At 34.2% G+C, this 19,619-nt stretch overlaps 1 protein-coding gene across 1 annotated transcript in view; it reads left to right on the plus strand.

The window, feature by feature from the left end:
- Window positions 1-19,619, plus strand: part of Cubn (cubilin) — a 283,244-nt gene that overhangs the window by 26,711 nt on the left and 236,914 nt on the right. Inside the window, exons 14-17 of the mRNA XM_046423004.2 lie at window positions 1,205-1,439; window positions 11,142-11,323; window positions 13,146-13,308; window positions 15,043-15,233. Coding sequence (XP_046278960.1) covers window positions 1,205-1,439; window positions 11,142-11,323; window positions 13,146-13,308; window positions 15,043-15,233 — 771 coding nt within the window. The remainder of the gene's footprint in view (window positions 1-1,204; window positions 1,440-11,141; window positions 11,324-13,145; window positions 13,309-15,042; window positions 15,234-19,619) is intronic.

Genomic DNA, 19,619 nt, shown 5'->3' on the forward strand with positions numbered 1-19,619 from the left:
GAAATTCTTTTTACATTTTCTAGCAGACTAGTATCACAGAGGACATTGTACAAAGGTCAGAAATGTTATTTTCCCTTGTGGAGGGAGGTTTCTTTAGGGTCTGGTAATCCCACAATAGAATAAATTCCAAAACAAATTTCCCAGTGAGTATGTTATGTGAATTTCCTTCCTTCCATTTAGTTTTCATTAATTCTATTTCCTGACATTGAAAAGACTTTTTTTTTTCAAGGAGAAGTTCTTATGTGAAAAAATTTTAAATATGTTTATTACCAATTTGTAAGAAAAATCATCCTGGTCTTTTCCTGATTGTTGTAGATTTATATTTTTTCTTTCACAATAATGTATCTAATTATAGCAGAAAATATATACAAATCAGAATAATTCAATAAATTAACATTTATTTGATTATCATTTAAATTGTCTCATTGCATGAAATGATGTAATGATGGATAATATCTTAAAAATGCCCTTACATAGAATTTCAAAAATCTCCTGAAATTCTTATTTATTAGCTGAACACTTTGATTTTAAGCTCTGATGAAAATTAAGCAGTCTTTTTTGGTTACTTGTTTTAAATGAGGTTGTCCATACAAAATCTTCTGTTTTATTCATTATATTACTATATTTGAAGTCTGTGCATTCTAACAGTTTACTTCAGAGATACATTTTCATGTTATTCTTTTCTACTTGCATACTCAGTGCTTTTCCTGTTACCTTATTTCCATTCTTTACTGTTGGAATTGCTCACCCTTTAGTGATATCCCACCCCTGAGAACACTCAGACTCTATGCACGTCTGCCGTGTGCCTATTCAGCCTATGCCTAAGTACATCAGTCTGGGCTATGTGTCTGAGACCTCCATGGTCTCTTCATCCCTGATGGGGAAGGAAGAATGTATGTGTAGGTCATTCAGAGGATCACAATATAGATTCTTAAGCACAGCAATATTAGTTAAATGTAACTCACAGATTTTTCAAATAGACAGTTCATTACACTGATTTAGAAACCCTGTCAGACATACATTCAAAGTGATTTTATTTGATGTATTTGCCAGTTTAATGAAATCTAAGTGAATCTATTTCTTTTAATCGATACATAGTATTATACATACTTATGGAGTACTATTGAGGTATAATTAAGAAATGGGAGATGAATTCTAAAATAATGGACATGAAAATAATGTGTTATGGTTTTTCTATTTTTAGGTCCTGCGTATTACTTCGATTTTTTTCCAATTAGAATCGGTGAATGATTGCCCACATGAGTTTCTTCAGATTCACGATGGAGATTCCTCTGCAGCCTTTCCACTTGGAAGGTTCTGTGGCTCCAGACCCCTTCAGGAAATCCTCAGCAGTGACAATGCTCTCTATTTTCATCTCTATGCTGACCATTTGAGTAATGGGAGAGGATTTACAGCAAGATGGGAAACACAGGAACCAGGTGTGTGTAAACATGGAGAAAAGCAAAGACAAATTTTGAGGTTATTTTCTTGATACAGTCCAAACTTTGGGGTACATAACAAGTTTGGGGATCCAGAGATACAGTTTGTATTAATTATTTAAAAATCCAATTTTAAATGAATTGGATTTAATTTTGCATTCAAAGATAACAAATTAGGATATATTAGAGGAATTAAAAAAACATGAATCTTAATGAGTCCCTCATGAAATTACTGAGCAGCATCTTCATAAACTCTAGCAGTATATTTACCCCAGAGATGTCATTGAGGACATTTCCCCTCCTTAATCTAGTATTCCTTATCTTAATGTCCATTTGATAACTTGTTCTTTTCTTCTTGCTGTTATTTTGCTTTTATACTCAATTTAAAAACCTGTAACTATGAAAAATTTAAACATGTCAAAAAAAGAGAGCACAGTATACTGACTCCCTATTCATTTATCAGTAACTCTGTTGGTCACTTTCTGACTTTTTAATTTTTTCTGTTGGTGCATTTAGCAATTCTGGTGTCACCTTGGTTTAATTATTGTAGTTTAAAGTTTGGTAGGTCAAATCCTCTAATTGTGTTCTTTTTAAGTACAGTAGATCCTTTGCATCAGTTTATTTATTTCCCCCAGTGATCTGCTGTAATTTTGTTGGTATTTCATTGGCTGTATAATTAATTTAGGAAAGAATGATCTCTTAAAATTGAGCCTGCCTATCTTCTAACATAGACTATCTCTATTCAGCTCTCCTGAAATTTATCCTGGCAATGTTTAATAGATTTCAGTCTTTTAGTATTCTACACATTTTGTTAGATTTATTTATAAATATTTGATATTTTGTGTTATGTAAAATATTAATTTTCTAACATTTAATTTCCTACCTGTTGCTCACATAGAAATATGACATATTTTTAAAATAATGGATTTTTATTCTGGCCACATTGTGAAATTCATTAATCAATTCTTATTTTTTTATAGATTCCTTTGCTTTTTTTTCATATGCAGTTATTCTGTGAATGAAGTGAATGAAGGATGTTTTTTTCTTTTTCATTTCAATATTTCTATTATTTCTTTTTCTTGATGTTGCCCCAGCTAAGACTGCCAATACAAAGCTAAATAAAACTGGTTGAACAGACACCCCCCTTTTTTTCCAGCTGCATAGGGGAAATGTTCAATATTCCATCATTGAATGTAACGTTAGACATAAATTTTGTAGATAACTTTTATCAGAGTAAGGGTATTCTCTCCTGTTTCAATTACCATTGCTATATAACAAATTACAAATTTAGGGTTGTAGAACATTAATCATCTTATTTTGTTTCTGATTTTATGGATCAGGAATTTGGAAAGGGCCCAACATGATAATTACCACTTGAAATCTGTTAAGAATCACAATCAGATGTTAGCAAGGACTGTAGTTATCTGAGGGCTCAACATTCAAATGTCTCACTTGGGCTGGGCATAGCTCAGTGCACACCTCCTGCCTAGCAGACATGAGGCCTGGGTTCAAGGAGAGAAAGAGAGAGAGAGAGAGAGAGAGAGAGAGAGAGAGAGAGAGGAGAGAAAGAAAGAGAAAGAAAGAACCCTTAACAATACTGGCTCTTTTGGAAGACAGCTCAGTCAGGCTATTGACTTGCGTGCCTAATGTTGCTCCTCTAATGAGATAGTCTTAGAGTAACTCTTCTTTCATGGCAATTTACTTCTCTTAGAGCAAGTACTACAACAAATCCAGGTGGGTGCTAATGGCTTTTCTTTTTTTTTCTTTTTTTTTTTTTTTTTTTGTTGGCCCATCCTTGAAATAGCATTGTGTAATTTCTGCCATAGTTAATGGGTTGACTTACAAGCCAATTCAAATTCAAGAGGAGGAGATACAGATCCCACTTTTCAATGGGAGAAGTATCAGAAATAATAAACATTTTTAAACTACCACATCTTTTATTCTTACCTTTCCAAGAATTTCTCTAAAATCACAAATGGATTTTGGATGATGTAAAATAGGTTTTCTGAATCATTGAAATGATCACATGATCCTCTTGAGATGGTATATCTTTAAGTGTGGCGAATTACATTGTGGATTTTGAAGAATGCAATGTTGATTCAGTGTTCAAAATCCACAATGTAATTCACCACACTTATGAAAAAGAGTTTTTTGTTTGTTTGTTTTTTGGAACTGGGGACTGAACCCAGGGAATTACCTCTTTAGCCGTTTTTATTCCTTATTTTGAGACAGGGTCTCACTAAATTGCTTAGAGCCTTGCTAAGTTGCTAAAGCTAACCTTGAACTTTCAATCCTCCTGCCTCAGCTTTCTGAGTTCCTGAAATTATAGATATGCACCACCATTCCCAGAAAGTTATTCTTTTAATATATGACCTGATATGATATATAAATATATTCTTTTTCAAAATTTTATACCTATATTTGAGAGATATTGGCCAATAGTTTTCCTTTCTTGTAATTTTCTTGTCAAGTTGTAATAGTGACAATTTAAAATCAAAAGTGTTCCTAATTTTTATATTCTCTGAAGGTATTATGTAATATTGACAATATTCCCTCCTTAAGTGTTCACCATGAAGTTAGTTAAGACAGAAGTCTTGTGTGTGAGAAGTTTTAAATTGTGAGTTAAATTTAGTTTATATATATGTTTATGTCTGTGCATACTTTCTGTTTTTTTTTTCAGTTTTGGTAATTTTTTTCTCAAACTCACTCATTTCATCTACTCTTTCATAATATTTTCATACTATCTTTTAGTGTTCATAGGGTCTATAGTGATGTCCTCTCTATTCATTCCTGATATTGATAATTTATGCTATCTTTTTTTCCTTCATCAGTCTTACTAGGATTGATTTCACTCGTCTTTTCAAAGTACTGTTAGCTGTCAATGTTTTCTGTTGAATTTTATTTCATTGAGTTTTATTCTTGGTTTTATAATTTTCTTCCCTTAATTTTTTTTGGGGGGCCTTAACTTACTGTTACCTTTATTTTTAGCATGTAAATTTGTTTATTCACAGATTTTAATTATTCCATTATCGTTTTACATAATATTGGCATTCATTTTTACATAATCATACACGGACGGAATACAATTTGTTCTATTTCAATCCCTATGACTTCCTCTTCCCCTCCTCTCCTCCCTCCTCATGTTCCCCTTCCTCTACTCTACTGGTCTTTCTTCTATTTGTTTTTTCTTTAGCTGATACTTTATAGATATACATGAAGGTGAAATTTACTGTGATATATTCATATATGTACATAGCATAATTTGGCCAATTTCAGTTCCTTCCTTTTCCCATCCCTCTTCCATCCCCCTCTATTCTTTTCCTCTATTTCATTGATCTCCCTTCTGTTCTCTTGGCATTTTACCCACCTTTTTTATTTTCCTTATGCTAAATGACATATAAACCAGACCCAGACTTAAGTTCACTTATCATGATGTTTTCCAGTTCCATTCATTTATCAGTAGATGCCATAATTTTATTGTTCTTTATGACTGACTAGCACTCCATTTTGTATATGTACCACATTTTCTTTATCCTTTATCTGTGTGGATGGGCACCTGAGCTGGTTCTATAACTTGGCTCTTGTAAATTGTACTGCTATAAATATGGATGTGCTTGTATCACCACAGTATGCTGTGTTTAGTTCTTCAGGATAAATACCAAGGAGTGGGACTGCTGGGTCCTATCATGATTCTAGTCCTAGTCTTTTGAGGAGTTTCTATATTGCCTTCCAAAATGATTGTACTAAATTTCGGTCCCAACAACAATGTATGAGTGTACCTTTTCTCCCACATGCTCACCGGCATTTATTATTATTTTTGTTCTTGATGACTGCTATTCTAACTGGAGTGAGATGGCATTGCAGTAGTTTTGATTGCATTTCCGTGATTGCTAGGGATGTTGGACACCTTTTTTCATATATTTACTGGCTATTTGGTTTTCTTCTTTTGAGAAGTGTCTGTTTAGTTCTTTTTTCCAATTACTGATTTTGCTATCTTTTTGATAATAAGTTTTTTGAGTTCTTTATATATTCTGGATATTAATCCCCTGTTGGAGGAGCAGCTGGAAAGATCTTTCATTCTGCAGTTTCTCTTCCTGTTCTTAATTATTTCCTTTGTGTGCATCAGCTCTCTGATTTGATGTCCATCTCATTTACTGATTCTTGGTTTTATTTCTTGACCTTTATGGTTCTTGTTAAGGAAGTCAGTGCTTGCTTGTTGGAGTGTTGAGCCTCTGTGTTCTTCTAGCAGTTGCCAAGTCTCTAATCTAATTCTTAGGTTCTTTGATCCACTTTGAGTTTACTTTTGTACAGGGTGAAAGATAGGAATCTAGTTTCATTCTTCTACATATGGATATCCAGTTTTTCCAGCACTGTTTGTTAAAAAGACTATCTTTTCCCCATAAGTTTTAAGAAGGCTATCTTTACTCTACATTTTTGGCACCTTTGTCGAATATCAGATGACTTTATTTTTGTGGATCTGTCTCTGTCTTCTACTCTGTTCTATTGGTCTTCATGTCTGTTTTCATGGCAATTCCATGCTGTTTTCGTTACTATAGCTCTATAGTATAATTTGAGATCAGGTATTGTGATGCCTCCTGTATTTCTCTTCTTGCTGAGGATTGCTTTGGCTATTCTATGTCTTCTTCTTCCAAATGAATTTTAGAACTGTTCTTTTTTTTCTAGTTCTGTGAAGAATGTCATTGGCATTTTGGTGGGGATTGCATTGAATTTGTATGCACTTTTGGTGATATGACCATTTTGATAATATTAATTCGGCCTATTCAAGAACATTTCCCAAGTCTTTTCATCTTTTAAGATCTTTTTCAATTTCTCTCTTCAGTATTCTACAGTTTTAATTAAAGAGGTCTTTCATCTCCTTATTATTCCTAAGTATTTTTTTAGGTTGTTGTGAATGGGATAGTACTTACTATTACCTTTTTTAAAAATTTTTCCCAGCCTCTTTACTTAGAAGCATTGATATAATTTCAACCTTTAAAACATTTATTATATGCACTAGAGCTATGCCTTTTCTCTGAGAATTGTTTTTTTCTGTGTCTCATATGTGTTTTCATTGGCATTCAGCTTAAAATATTTCCTCATTTCTTATTTTGATTTCTCTTGACTGTGGTTTTATTAAAAATGTGTTATTGAATGACCAATGTGGTCATTAATCTTTCAGTATATCATTTCAATCTTTTGAAATTTGTTGAGATTTGTTTAGATGGGCTAATATATTTTCTACTTTGACATACTTCTCATATAGACCAGAAAGAATATGTATTCTACAGTGGTGCAATATAGGTCATCTATATATGTCAACTTAGCCAAGTTGGTCAATAGGTTTGTACAAGTATTATATTTATTTAACGATTTGAAAGATATTTTCTCTATTCATAAAAGAAGTATGGTAAAATCTCAAGCTATGATTATAGAGTTGTGTATCTTTCTGCTCTGACAATTTTTGCTCTGTGTATTTATTTTATTATTTTTTTCTTTCTCTCAATGTTTAAAATGCTTCTTTTTAAAAACAATTTCTTTTATTTATTTGTTCTAGTTAGTTATACATGACAGGAGATGCATTTTGACTCATAGTATACAAATGGAGCACAATTTTTCATGTCTCCTGTTGTACACAAAGTAGAGTCACACCATTCATGTCTTCATACATGTACTTAGGGTAATGATGGCCATATCATTGCACCACCTTTCCTACCCCTTTCCCCCTCCCTCCCCTTTGCCCTATCCAAAGTTCCTCCTTTCCTCCCATGTTCCCTTCCCCATTATCAAATATTCATTTCTTACACCTATATTTAATTAGAATTCTGATAGGAATGGCATTGAATCTGTAAATCACTTTGGATAGTGTGGACATTTTGATAATATTAATTCTTCTAATCCATGAACATAGGTATCTTTCCAAGTATTTGTGTCTTATTCAATTCTTTTATCAATATTTTCTGATTTTTATTGTACAGATATTTCACATTTTTGGTTAAATTCATTCCACATACTTTTTTTGGATGCTATTATAAATGGTATTGTTTGCTTAATTGCTTTTTTTGATAGTTCATTGTTGCTGTACAGAAATGAAACTGATTTTTGTACCCTGCCACTTTACTGAGATAGTTTGTCACCTTATTTAATTATTGGTTCTAAAGTGGATTTTATTTATTTTTATTTTTTGGTCTCTAAGGTTTTTATATGTAACATTATGTCATTTGCAAACAGACAATTTTACATTTTACATCTCATCACTTTTCTTCAACCTAAGGAACATCTTTTACTTTTTCTAATGCAAAATGTCTACCACTCCCACATTCTCTCAGCTTTTGATGGTCTGGGGATGAATTTTTTCCTTTTAGTTTTTGAAGAATATTATCACATACAGCATTCTAGGCTGACAGTTTACTTTCTATCAGCCATTTAGACATAGTATTTCATTGTCTTCTGACTTGCATGATTTCTCTTTGGAGAGTCAGCAATAATTTTTATGTTGTTTCCTCTAAGGATAATATATCTTTTCCCTCTCTCTGTTTCTGCCTTTTTGCTTTTCTTCCTTGCTTTTTATTGTGTTAATTTGGGGTTTGATTATGAGCTCTCTAGGTTAATTTTTCCTGGTCTTTATTCTGCTTGGGAGTCATTTTGAGTTTTGAGTCTGTGAGTTGATTTCCTTTACTCACTTAGAAAATTGTCAGCCAATATTTATTCAAGCATTGCCTTTGTCATTTTCTTCTTTTTCCCTTTTGGGATTGAAATGACACATGCAGTAAGGTTATGACTCTGTCTCACAACTCTCATATTTCTATATCCTCCCCTTCCAATTATTTTTTTCACTCTTTAATCTATTTGGTTATTTTGTTTTGAAATGTCTTTAGGTACTTTAATCCTGTCTTCTGCTATGTCCAATCTGATGTTTAAAAATGCTCACCATGTAAAGACTTCTTGATTTCAGATGTTATAGTTTTCATTTCTAGGTTCTTTTAAGATAGATTTTCATTTTCTGTTGAAATTCTTCATCAGCATCTATTTTGTCAATCTTTTCCTCTAAGTTTCATCATAGGTACTAGAGAGTCATTGTGGGGTAGCTCTAATATCTGAGTTGTTTCTGGCTCAGATTGCCTGTTTTATTTGTTTATTATCAGTTCCTATTTTTCCTAATTCCTCACAGGCATGGTAAATTTCTGTTGTGCATTTCGGGGATTCTGGATTATATTAAATTCTTCTCAAAAGGGTTGGGATTTTTTCTGGTAGGCAGTTATGTTACTGACAGATCACTTTGATAAAAGCAAGTCTTGAATTTATAGACTATTTCTTCTCAGGTTGTTCTTCCCATTAAAAAAGCTTCTCTTGGGCTGGGATCTGTGGATCAGAGGTAGAGAGTCAGCCTCACATGTGTGAGGCACTGGGTTCGATCCTCAACACCACATAAAAATAGAGATATTGTGTCCACCTACAATTAAAAAAAATTTAAAAAATAAAAATTTAAAAAAATATTTAAAAAATCTTCTCCTTATGCTTCCTCTAATGGTTTTAGCAATCCTTAGTTTCATTGTTTAGATTAGTTATTCATGACAAAATAATATTCTAATTTTGTCATTTCTTATTTATTTAGTCTTTGAAGTTCTCCAATGGAATAAATCTTTTCCATATCAACTATTTGTTACTTCTACATACAGATCATATAGGAAATGTAGGATAAATTCTTGATCCTTTCATTATCCCCTGGGTATTCAAGTTAATGACTTAGTTCTCTAGCTTTCTTTAAAATGATCAACCAATTATTTTTGCATTTTATTTTATTTTGTTTTTGATATCTATGAATAATTTTTTTGCTTATATTTGACATGCTTTCATCCATTCTGACTTTAAAAAATGTTCAATTGTTCCATATTTTTTTAGTGAGAATTTTTTCTAGTTAGTTTCTGAGGCTTTTTGGCCAAATGCCTGTTACCTCTGAAAGTTTACTTTCTGTTTTAGAAAGATGTTCCAGGCCTTCCTATACATTTATTGTCTTGGACTGGAACCAACTAGTTCCCTAAATGGATTATACTCTTTCAATAGGAAATGATAGTTAGAGCCCACTGTCTTATTGCCAGGGGTGGCTGCTGTTGCTAGGTGAGTTTGTCTCTAGACCTTTCAGGAGACAGAAGTAGAAAATACTTTTTTTAGATTTTTAAAATTAATTTTTAAATTTGTTTTAATTAATTTTACATGACAGTAGGGTGCATTTATGTACTTTGTTATGTCATACATGGATGGGATATAATTTTTCATTTTTCTGAGTATACATGTGGCAGCATTATATTGGTCATGTACGGCCAGTGTTCTTATAATATATTGGAATATTGATATTATAGGGTTTGTTTTCACTTTACATTGAGACTCTTCTCTCATATACTAAAAATCTTGGTTCCCTTGAACATTAACAAGTTATCTATGCACATACTTAATTTCACAACTTTTCAAAAATAATAGTGCCAATGTTATTATTAATAACATAATTAAAAATCATCTAATATATTATCATTGTTATTTTATACTTGAGATACATTTTACTTGGGACATATAGTCAAATTACAGTGTTTTAAAGTCTCATATTTCTACTCTTCACAGTTAACTTGTCAGTTCAACGAAGTTATTAAATTGGTCTCATTTTGCTTATGATTTTAGAGATTTCTTTTCTATTTTATTTTACATTTTACTTTATAATTATTTAAAGCTTGTTCATAGTGCTAAAACCAAATCAAAACGCATGGTTGATGTAAAGAAGTATAACTTCCAACACTCTCCCTTCCACCCTATTCTTTCCTCCCTTAAGTAACTGTTTAGATTCATTCCTCAATGTAAAAATTAAGCAAATAATCATATTTTTTCTTAGATAAAAGGTGGCATGCTGTCCATAGAGGTTGTGTAATTTGAGTATGTGTAAAGTGTCATTTTCCTTTAACATACTTACTGAAGTCTATATTATTTAGTATTTCCATTTTTAAATTTTACAGTAGCATTTACTATAATTCACCACAAATTCTTTGTTAAATAAATGTGGGTATTAATAATAAAAAAAAAAGATTCTCCCAGTCATTGCTCAGCCAGGTAAGGAGCTGTGGTATAAAGGGGTGGTAGTGGGGTCAGTTTCAGAAAGTCTGGCTTAGTTCCCTATTTGCTCCATTCCTGGGCCAATGGCTTAATCACCATTCACATTTGAATGTCTTCATTTGTAAAATGAATGACTTAACTATAAGGTGGTGTTAAGGAACCTTCTCATATGAAACTTATATGTTGCTTAATTATCTTAAAATATAAAGTAATCTGAATTGTTGAAACACATAAGGGCCAATAGAAATTCCAGTTTTCTCAGAGTTAATATATAGAAATAAATCTATTGAGAGGTGAAAGAAATGAATTTTCATTCCCATTATTCACCCCTCTGAGGGCTCAGCACTATATTTTAATTGTATTACTGTATAATGGCTTATAAGCATAGAACAGCATACGGGTGATTCATTTATTTATTAGTTGGTACTTCTAGATTTATAACTTTATGAAACTGGAAAACTGAAGGTCTTGTTTAATTTATGAGGGTATCCAAAACTGCTCATAGTTATTTAAATGAGGTTTAGATTCTCATAGCAGTGGCTATGACAATTCTACATGAATTATAACTTGTATACAAATGTAAAGTATTGTCCCCTCTTGTTTTAGAGTGTGGAGGTATAGTGACTGGTACTTATGGTTCTATCAAGTCTCCGGGGTATCCTGGAAACTACCCCCCAGGAAGAGATTGTGTGTGGCATGTTTTAACAAATCCTGGACTCCTGATAACATTTGCTTTTGGGACCTTGAGCCTGGAGGACCACGATGATTGTAGCAAAGATTACCTGGAGGTAAACAATCATATTTATAAAGAACATATTATGGTTAGGACTCAGGGCACTGTGGTTTGGTGATGCCCATGAATGACCCCAATTCATTAGCGGTAATTAGATATTTTTCTCAATAGGCAGCCAATGTCTAAGTCTTGCTAGGTCCCTATTCTCATTTCTGTGGGTTTTTTGCTGCTGCTTCTGGGTTCCATTTAAATCTGGGAAATAGATTGCCTTGCCTTCCTCTGTCCTTTGCTGGAAATACAAGCCCCTGGTGGGGTAATGGCAGAATTAATGAAATAAACACTAAGTAATGGTGTCTCCTCTAATGCAGATTCAGTTCTTCCGTTGTCATGGTAAACCAGCAGGGTGTTTCACAACTTGAATATAGAGCTTCATGAAGAAAAATAAGTTTAATAGGGACTGTGTTGAAATGAGTTGATAAGTGGTAAGTCTTACTGAAAACTAATGAAAATTATCTTTGGGAGAAGTCAGGCTGAGCCCCACCTGCCTCCCAAGGTTAAAATATGGAGGAGGGAAAAGGCTATTATGTTTAAATGCCATATGCGTATAGGTACATCAAAAATGTTACTCTCCATTTGTAGACAGAATAGATCATGGAGAAGATTGAGTTCTTAGGTTGTTCTTGTATTTTTCGACACCATAAATCTCAGTACCCTTTGCAGTAGTGCTAAGAAGACAATAAGCTTTTTGGAGTCCATTAGGGAAGAGTGGAGTGCTGTGGAATTATTCATAAAGGATAGAAGGATGCAGCTGTCAAAAAGGGTCTCCACAAGTTGAAGTCATTAGTAATTTAGCAGTTGTAATATAGATCTGAAACCTTCGGAAATGACTGGAAGATCTGCTTCTCTTTGGAAAATTTTAGCAAAATAACCTTTTCAATGTTGACAGGAAAAAGTGAATTATCTGGAATTCATATTCAATAAATTCCATCAAGTTAAATCAGAAGCTTTTAAAAATTCCGATATGTTAATTCCTACATAGCATGTAATAGAAAGTATCAATCATCTGGACAATATTGAAATGTCTCTCATTTACTACCAAGCTACAATTTTCAAGGAACAAGATCAATATAAAAATAAAATCCTATAAATTTTCTGCCAATGTAAAAATAATCTGAATGGATGAAATTAACCACATAAAAATATTTTTTAGCTCATTCCCTCCTTGGTGTTTGACACAATACAGACTTTGCTATGACAACAGGACATAAAGAGGTCAACACGATCATCTGATGTAGTAACAACCAACAATTAAAAACATCTAAGAAAATAGTGTCACTATTGTGGTATTTAATTACTATCAAATTGCACTTCTTAAATTCATTAAGTTCATTAAGCCATCTCTATGTCATGTCCAGTAAGACTGTACTTCCTTTTCTATTGTGAATCAGTTGACATCAGTAGCATTTCTTCTCTTTTTTTCTTTACACATATTCATGTTCTTCTTCTAGATCACTGGGACTTTATCATTTAAAAGCAAATACCTGGGGATGGGGGAGGATGAGGAATCTAGGAAAGAAAACACTGACATTAATAACATCATGAGAAAATTCCAAATTATGTATAATTTTAGCCTTGGAATTGACATTTAGACGGAAGATGAGACATCTGGGATGACAGGGGAAAAATGTTTTTTACTGAACCCCAATCATGTGTTAGTTCTTTGTGTGGTAGACTTCCACAGAAAGGAGAAAGGGAGACTCCTTGGAGTTATCACTTTTAAATGAAAGATTTTCTGTAGGAAATGTACAGAATGCCTTTTTCATTTTTTTTAAGTTGGCCATTTTGACCTTAATGATTCACTCTTTTTTTTTTTTAAGATTCGAGATGGTTCTTTGCGTCAGGACCCTGTTCTCGGGAAGTTCTGTACCACACTCTCTGTCCCACCGCTCCAGACGACAGGTCCCTTTGCCAGAATTCATTTCCATTCTGACCTCCTAATTAATGACCAAGGCTTCCATATCACCTACTTAACATCACCTTGTAAGTACCCTACCTGCTGGGAACTTCATACACATTTAAAGGATGATGCTATGGTTTATAGCCATTTTATATTTTAAGGTGGTACTGAAGATGACTTTCTTGCACCAGTGAAAGGACTTTGTATTTCTCCCATAGCTCCAGACTTCTTCTTTTTTTTTTTATCTTTCTCATGCTCTGTTATTAATACTACAATACTCCTTAGTCCCTAAATTCTTGGATCCACAATCATGACAGAGACGAATGAGCACCTAATATTCAATACTTCAGAGCCTCGGTTCTCTAATGTTTGATATTTTTTGTGAGAGAAGTTGTTCATGTGAGTAATGGGAGACTATCTGGGGTTGTGTCTGATTTTATCCTTGGATCAAGTCTAGCTGTACAAGAGCTGGTGTTCAGGACTGCAGTGTCCTAGGCTCCTAGAGTTTCAGTTGTAGTGAAATACGGTTACTTACTATGCCTTCAGTTGCACTGATACCTTAAAATAAACTAATAACAAAACAAATTAAATACTCTCTGCTTTTATTTTATTTTATTTTATTTTAGGGCTGGAGACATGTTCATGACAGCATCATTTTGTCCTTTTGACAATTCCTAGAAAAAAATACCTTTTAAGTCTCAGTATCAGGAAGAGTTATGATGAATATCTTCATGGGTTTCCCTTCTCCCTTTACTTTGAGGTCAAGCTGAATCTGCAGCTGACCTCCTATAACTTCCATAGCCCTTACAATTATTTTCTATGCTTCTCCACCATCCTCTGGCCTCCTGGGGCTGTTTTAATTTTTCCTTTAATCTGCTTTATTTATGTGGTTATATATTTTATTTTGTTGCAATATATTATAAACTCCTGTCTTTGGAATGAAGCAGAGCATTTATTTATTTAAAATATATCTATTTTAATTAGGTATATATGACAGCAGAATGCATTTTGATTCATTGTACACAATTGCAGCACAACTTTTCATTTCTCTGTACAGAATGTACCATATGTGCAGTCATACATGTACCTAGGGTAATAATGTCCATCACATTCCACCATCTTTCCTGCCCCCATATCCCCTCTTCTCCCCTCCCTCACCTTTTCCCAAAGTTCCTCCATTTTTCCCCATGCCCTCCCCCATTATCGACCAGCATCCACTTCTCAGAACATTCGGCCTTTGTTTTTTTGGGATTGGCTTACTTCAATTACCATGATATTCTCCACCTCCATTCATTTATCAAATACCATAATTTTATTGTCTTTTAATGCTGAGTAATATTCTGTTGTGTATATATACCAGTTTCTTTATCCATTCCTCTCCTGAAGGGCATCTAAGTTGCTTCCACCATTTAGCTATTGTGAATTGAGCTGCTATAAACATTGATGTGGCTGTGCTACTAGAGTATGCTGATTTTAAGTTCTTTGGGTAGGGACTGAGGAGTGGTATAGCTGGGTCAAATGGTGGTTCCATTTGTATTGACATATTTGAAAAGCAATTTGTGGGAAAGAACAGTGGATTGGAAGTTTGAGCACACATATCTACATTTATTTCTTTAGGCACGGTAGGGACATCTGGCAAACTTTTCAAACAGAAAATCTTATAGTGAGAGGCACAAGCCTGTACAGCATGAATTAAGTGGGTATTTTTGGAGTGTGTATGTGTTTGTGTCTAATTTCTTTTTTAATGGATCCAATGACTGGGACCCACAACAAAAGCCATCCACATGACCCTTCCTTCTCTTCTCTGTTCTCTTCAGCGGATCTGCAGTGTGGAGGGATCTACACTGAGCCAGAAGGCGAGATCCTTCTTCCTGATTTGTCTGGGCCTTTTGCTCACAAAAGACAATGCATCTACTCTATAGATCAGCCTCAGGGAGAGCAAATACAAATTAACTTCACCCACGTGGAGCTGGAAGGCCAGAGAAGCTGTTCTCAGAGTTACATTGAGGTAACTTTTAGCATTCAATTGCCCTCAGATGATTTTCATCAACATGTTAATCTTCTGTAGGGTGGTGGTCTTCAAATGGTTCCAGACCAGCAGCATCCACCTCACCCGAGATGATGTTAGAAATGCCATTGTATACCCTATCCCTGCCCTACCCTAGGATCTGGACTTGGTTGAGCAAGTTCATTGACCATGGCACCATAGCAATATATATTTTTAAATCCAGAAAAATTTATTTCAGGTGGTGAAGCAAATGGGTCTATTCAGTTTCTCTGGGGGTGGAGGCCCATCAGGGGATTCTGATGCAGGCTAGAGTTTAAGAACAACTGTTCTAGAGGATCTGAAAGAATCCATCTAAAAAACAGACCTACAGATGGTAAAACAAAAGATTAGTAAGGAAATCAACAAAGAACTAAGAGGAAAGCTAAGGCTAGAAACTCATAATGATGCTAAATCACATCTACTAAACCAAGCTCTGATCACTAAGGTGCATGCCAATAAATAAGGCTAATGGGATTTGCTAACAGAGTAAATCCCTATGGAGTAAATTTCCTACAGAGTTTATGTACGATAATTTTATGCAGGAGGGAACTGGAACTAGAGAAGTTTAGGGATTTGCCCAGGTGGCCTGGCTAGTCAGTGACAAAGAGTTCGGTTAAATTGTCCAATGACTCTTTTTAAAGGTTCAACATTCTCCTTCCTTAATCCTGCTTGTTCTCAAACGTTGACTTAAGTGTGTGTGATGGTTGTGACAGGGGACTACCTAAACCAAAACCAGGCAGTTTTTGTTTACAGGGCCAGTGACTTCTTTTGGTTAATTATTGGTCAAGCCACAAATTGAAGTATGGGACAAGAGAAACAAAACATTTTTTGTTGGGCATGATCATTTTATTTAAATTCAGAGAAGCCTTTACAATTTTGTTTGCTTATGTAAGAAAAACTAATTTATTTTTCCAAGAAAAGTTTATATGACCTCCTGACTTCTTAACTCCATTTAGACAAAGAAAACATAGAACTTTACCCTAGGATCTGACTTTGTTGAGTAAGTACATTGACCATGACATCATGGCAATATATATTTTTACATCCAGAAATTTTTATTTCAGGTGGTGAGGTGAATTCAATTTAAGTTTTTTATAAAAAAAATTCTCTCATAAAATACATTAATACTGTGGAACAATTTTAAATAATTTTCTGAAATAAAAGTAACATTTCCAACATTAGTTTTTTTTTTAAATTTGAGAACAGTTAAAATACTCATAATTAGAGAGCACTTACTATGCACCTGGTGCTGTTCCAAGACTTTAATATAGGATAGTAAATTTAGATAAAGATAACTGTTTGCTTACTGCACACCATGTCTGGTAGGTGCTCTATAGAAGTTAATTTATTGAATTATCACATTGTCTTTCTGATTTTAATCTCAGGAATGTGAGGCCCAGTGAAGGTAAGTTACTTGCCCACAGTTAAATGTCTGGCAAGTCATAAATATGGGATTTAAATTTAGATGTTCTCAGTGTACTGATCTCTGATAAGAACAGAAATGCAAGCAGGATTAAGAACAAGTAGGATTAAGGAAGGAGAATGTCGAACCTTTAAAAAGAGTCATTGGACAATTTAACCTAACTCTGCAATTTTGCCTACAAGAGACATCTCATGTTTTCCAGGAAAGACTGGAAATTCCATTGCTGGTAGTCTGATCACAGGACTGAAATGTGAAGCCAGGCTCAATGGTTTTCTGAGGTTGGAAAGGAAGTCACTAATAATCAGGAAAATTTGTGCCCCTTTCTGCTAGATTCTTTTTTTAAAGAAAATATTCTTTAGTTATATATGGACGCAGTATCTTTATTTTGTTCATTTACTTTGATGTGGTGCTGAGGATCGAACCCAGTGCCTCACAGGTGGGAGGCGAGCGCTCTACCGCTGAGCCGCACCCCAGCCACCTCCGCTGGATTCTTCATAGTGGTTGTACTATCTCTAGGGAGCTGTCAGAACATCTGCAAAGATACATTCTCCTTGCTGTGAAGACCATTTTCATTGAATTTCAGTGAGGAGTTACATGAACTCCTCTGAAATATTCTAGAAAGTTATCAGGAAAAAAACCCCATGAAAATGACATTCAAAGATGTAATTTTGTAGAGAATATAATTATGACATTTGCAGGTAACTGCATGGAGTTGGAGAATATCCATGCTAATCGAAGTAAGCCAATCCCATAAAACCAAAGGCCAAATATTTTCTCTGATATGTGGATGCTGATCCATCCATAATGGGGGGGCGGGGTGGGCATGGGAAGAATAAAAGAGCTTTGGATTGGGCAAAGGGGGAGGAGAGGAGGGGGCATGGGGACAGCAAAGATGGTGGAATGAGACAGACATCATTACCTCTACATGTGTGATTGCTCGAATGGTGTGACTCTACATCACATACGACCAGAGAAATGAAAAATTGTGCTCCATCTGTGTACAATGAATTGAAATGCTCTCGATGTCATGTATAATTAATTAGAACAAATTAAAGATATATATTTAATTTTGTAAATAAGATGGGCAGAATGTGCCAAGCAAGATGCTAAGCAAGATGCTAAGCAACTCACTGTAGCTAGAATGGATGGGGTTGGAGTTAACTCATCTGAGATTTAGTTCTGTAACTAAATAACTATACAACTTTGGACAATTCTACATATGAATGTTTTAGTTCCTACTTCGATAAGATATCATACCTATTCATCTAATCTTCATGAGGATAAAATTAAGGGAATGAATCATGAAAGAAAGTTGAAAAATTAAAAACATTATACAAATGCAAGGTTTTCCTAGGCCAAATCATGCCTTGAATTTGCCACTTCAGAGACAATGAATGAGCTCTTTTATGGTTGGCCAAAGAGGCATCTATATTCTGGTGTGCTCACATACACACAAGGGCTTGATAAAATTTTCCTCAAGGATTGATAGAAAAAATAGAAAAACTCTACTATTCAGAAGGACAAGTCATATGGAATGATTTGAATAGCTGAGTAAACTTTTCTATTATATCCATGATCAATCCAAAGGAATCCGTATGATCAATTTATAGAATTTTAGCATCAGTACAGGCCTTAGATCTAAAGTCATCTAATCTAAATCACTAATGGTGTAAATAATGAAATTGAGTCCTACAAAGCCAGGTGTGATGGTGCATGCCTGTAATTCCCCCCCACCCCACCCCCGCCCCCCGGCAGCTTGGAGGCTGAGGCAGAAGGATTGTAAGTTCAAGGCCAGCCTCAGCAAAAGTGAGGTGCTAAGCAACTCAGTGAGACGCTATCTCTAAATATAAAATACAAAATAAGGCTGGGGATGTGGCTCAGTAGTCAAGTGCCCCTGAGTTAAATCCCTAGTACCAAAAGAAAAAACGAAAAAAGTCAAAGTTTTGTAAAAATAGGACATACATGTTCCTTTTTAGTATTCTAGATAAATAAATGTTGAATGAAATCAAAGACCTTATCATTAAGTCATCTCTATTCATTAGAAAAAACTGTGAACTAAACATCTGTTTTTCAGTACTTTTACTACTCTTGATATTCTTTAGACAGTGGTTGTGGAAGTAAGTGATGCAGGAATCAAATTTAAATGATATTGTTGTGAGATTTGAAGTATTTCTCCCCAAGGTAGTTGCTTCATTTTTGAAAGCTATGCTTTGAAAGTGAAAAATTTAAGCAAGCGAATAAAAGAAAAGGAAGTTGGTTTAGAAGGGAGATGATGTTGTCATTAATAATTCCACTTAAGAGAGAAAGCAGACCACCCCAAAATTTACAAAGAGGTAATTTTGGAGAGATATGGGGGACTGATAATAAGGAGTTTTCTTTTGAGTGTGAATAAATGCACTCCCGAGAACCCCAGATCCTCTTGTTACGGGATTGGAGATGCTTTGTTGCCGTGCATCATATCTTTAGATGAATATTAAGTTAGCATTTTCTAGTGTATGTATTTCATGAAAACTGTGGTTTTGAAAGACTTTTTGCTTAGCAAGAGAGCTCCATAAGCATGATTTGAAAATAAAATTTAACTACAAAAGATAATAGATTTGGTATTGCCTAGACATGATGTAGCACATCTTTCTTTTTCTTTTTTAAAGATAAGGAGCACATATTTATGTATCATTTCCTTGATTTATCTCTCTCTCAGCTGAAGTTTCTACCTTTAAAAACACATATTTGCCCATAGAAGATGTGATATGGCTACAAAAGAATGAGGACAAGAAAAGATCAACTTTTAGTTCATCTCTTTTTGTGTGAGAGTATTTTAAATAGTACAGAACAGTTCAATGCATGTGAGTGATGCATTGTTGCAGAATAAAATGCAGCCCCTCTCCTTAATATTTCATAAGTGATTTAAGCTATTGGACACATAA

This window comes from Marmota monax, unplaced genomic scaffold (assembly GCF_021218885.2).
Source record: "Marmota monax isolate L192 unplaced genomic scaffold, Marmota_monax_Labrador192_F-V1.1 WCK01_AAM20220418_F8-fsc00098, whole genome shotgun sequence".
NCBI lineage: Eukaryota > Metazoa > Chordata > Mammalia > Rodentia > Sciuridae > Marmota > Marmota monax.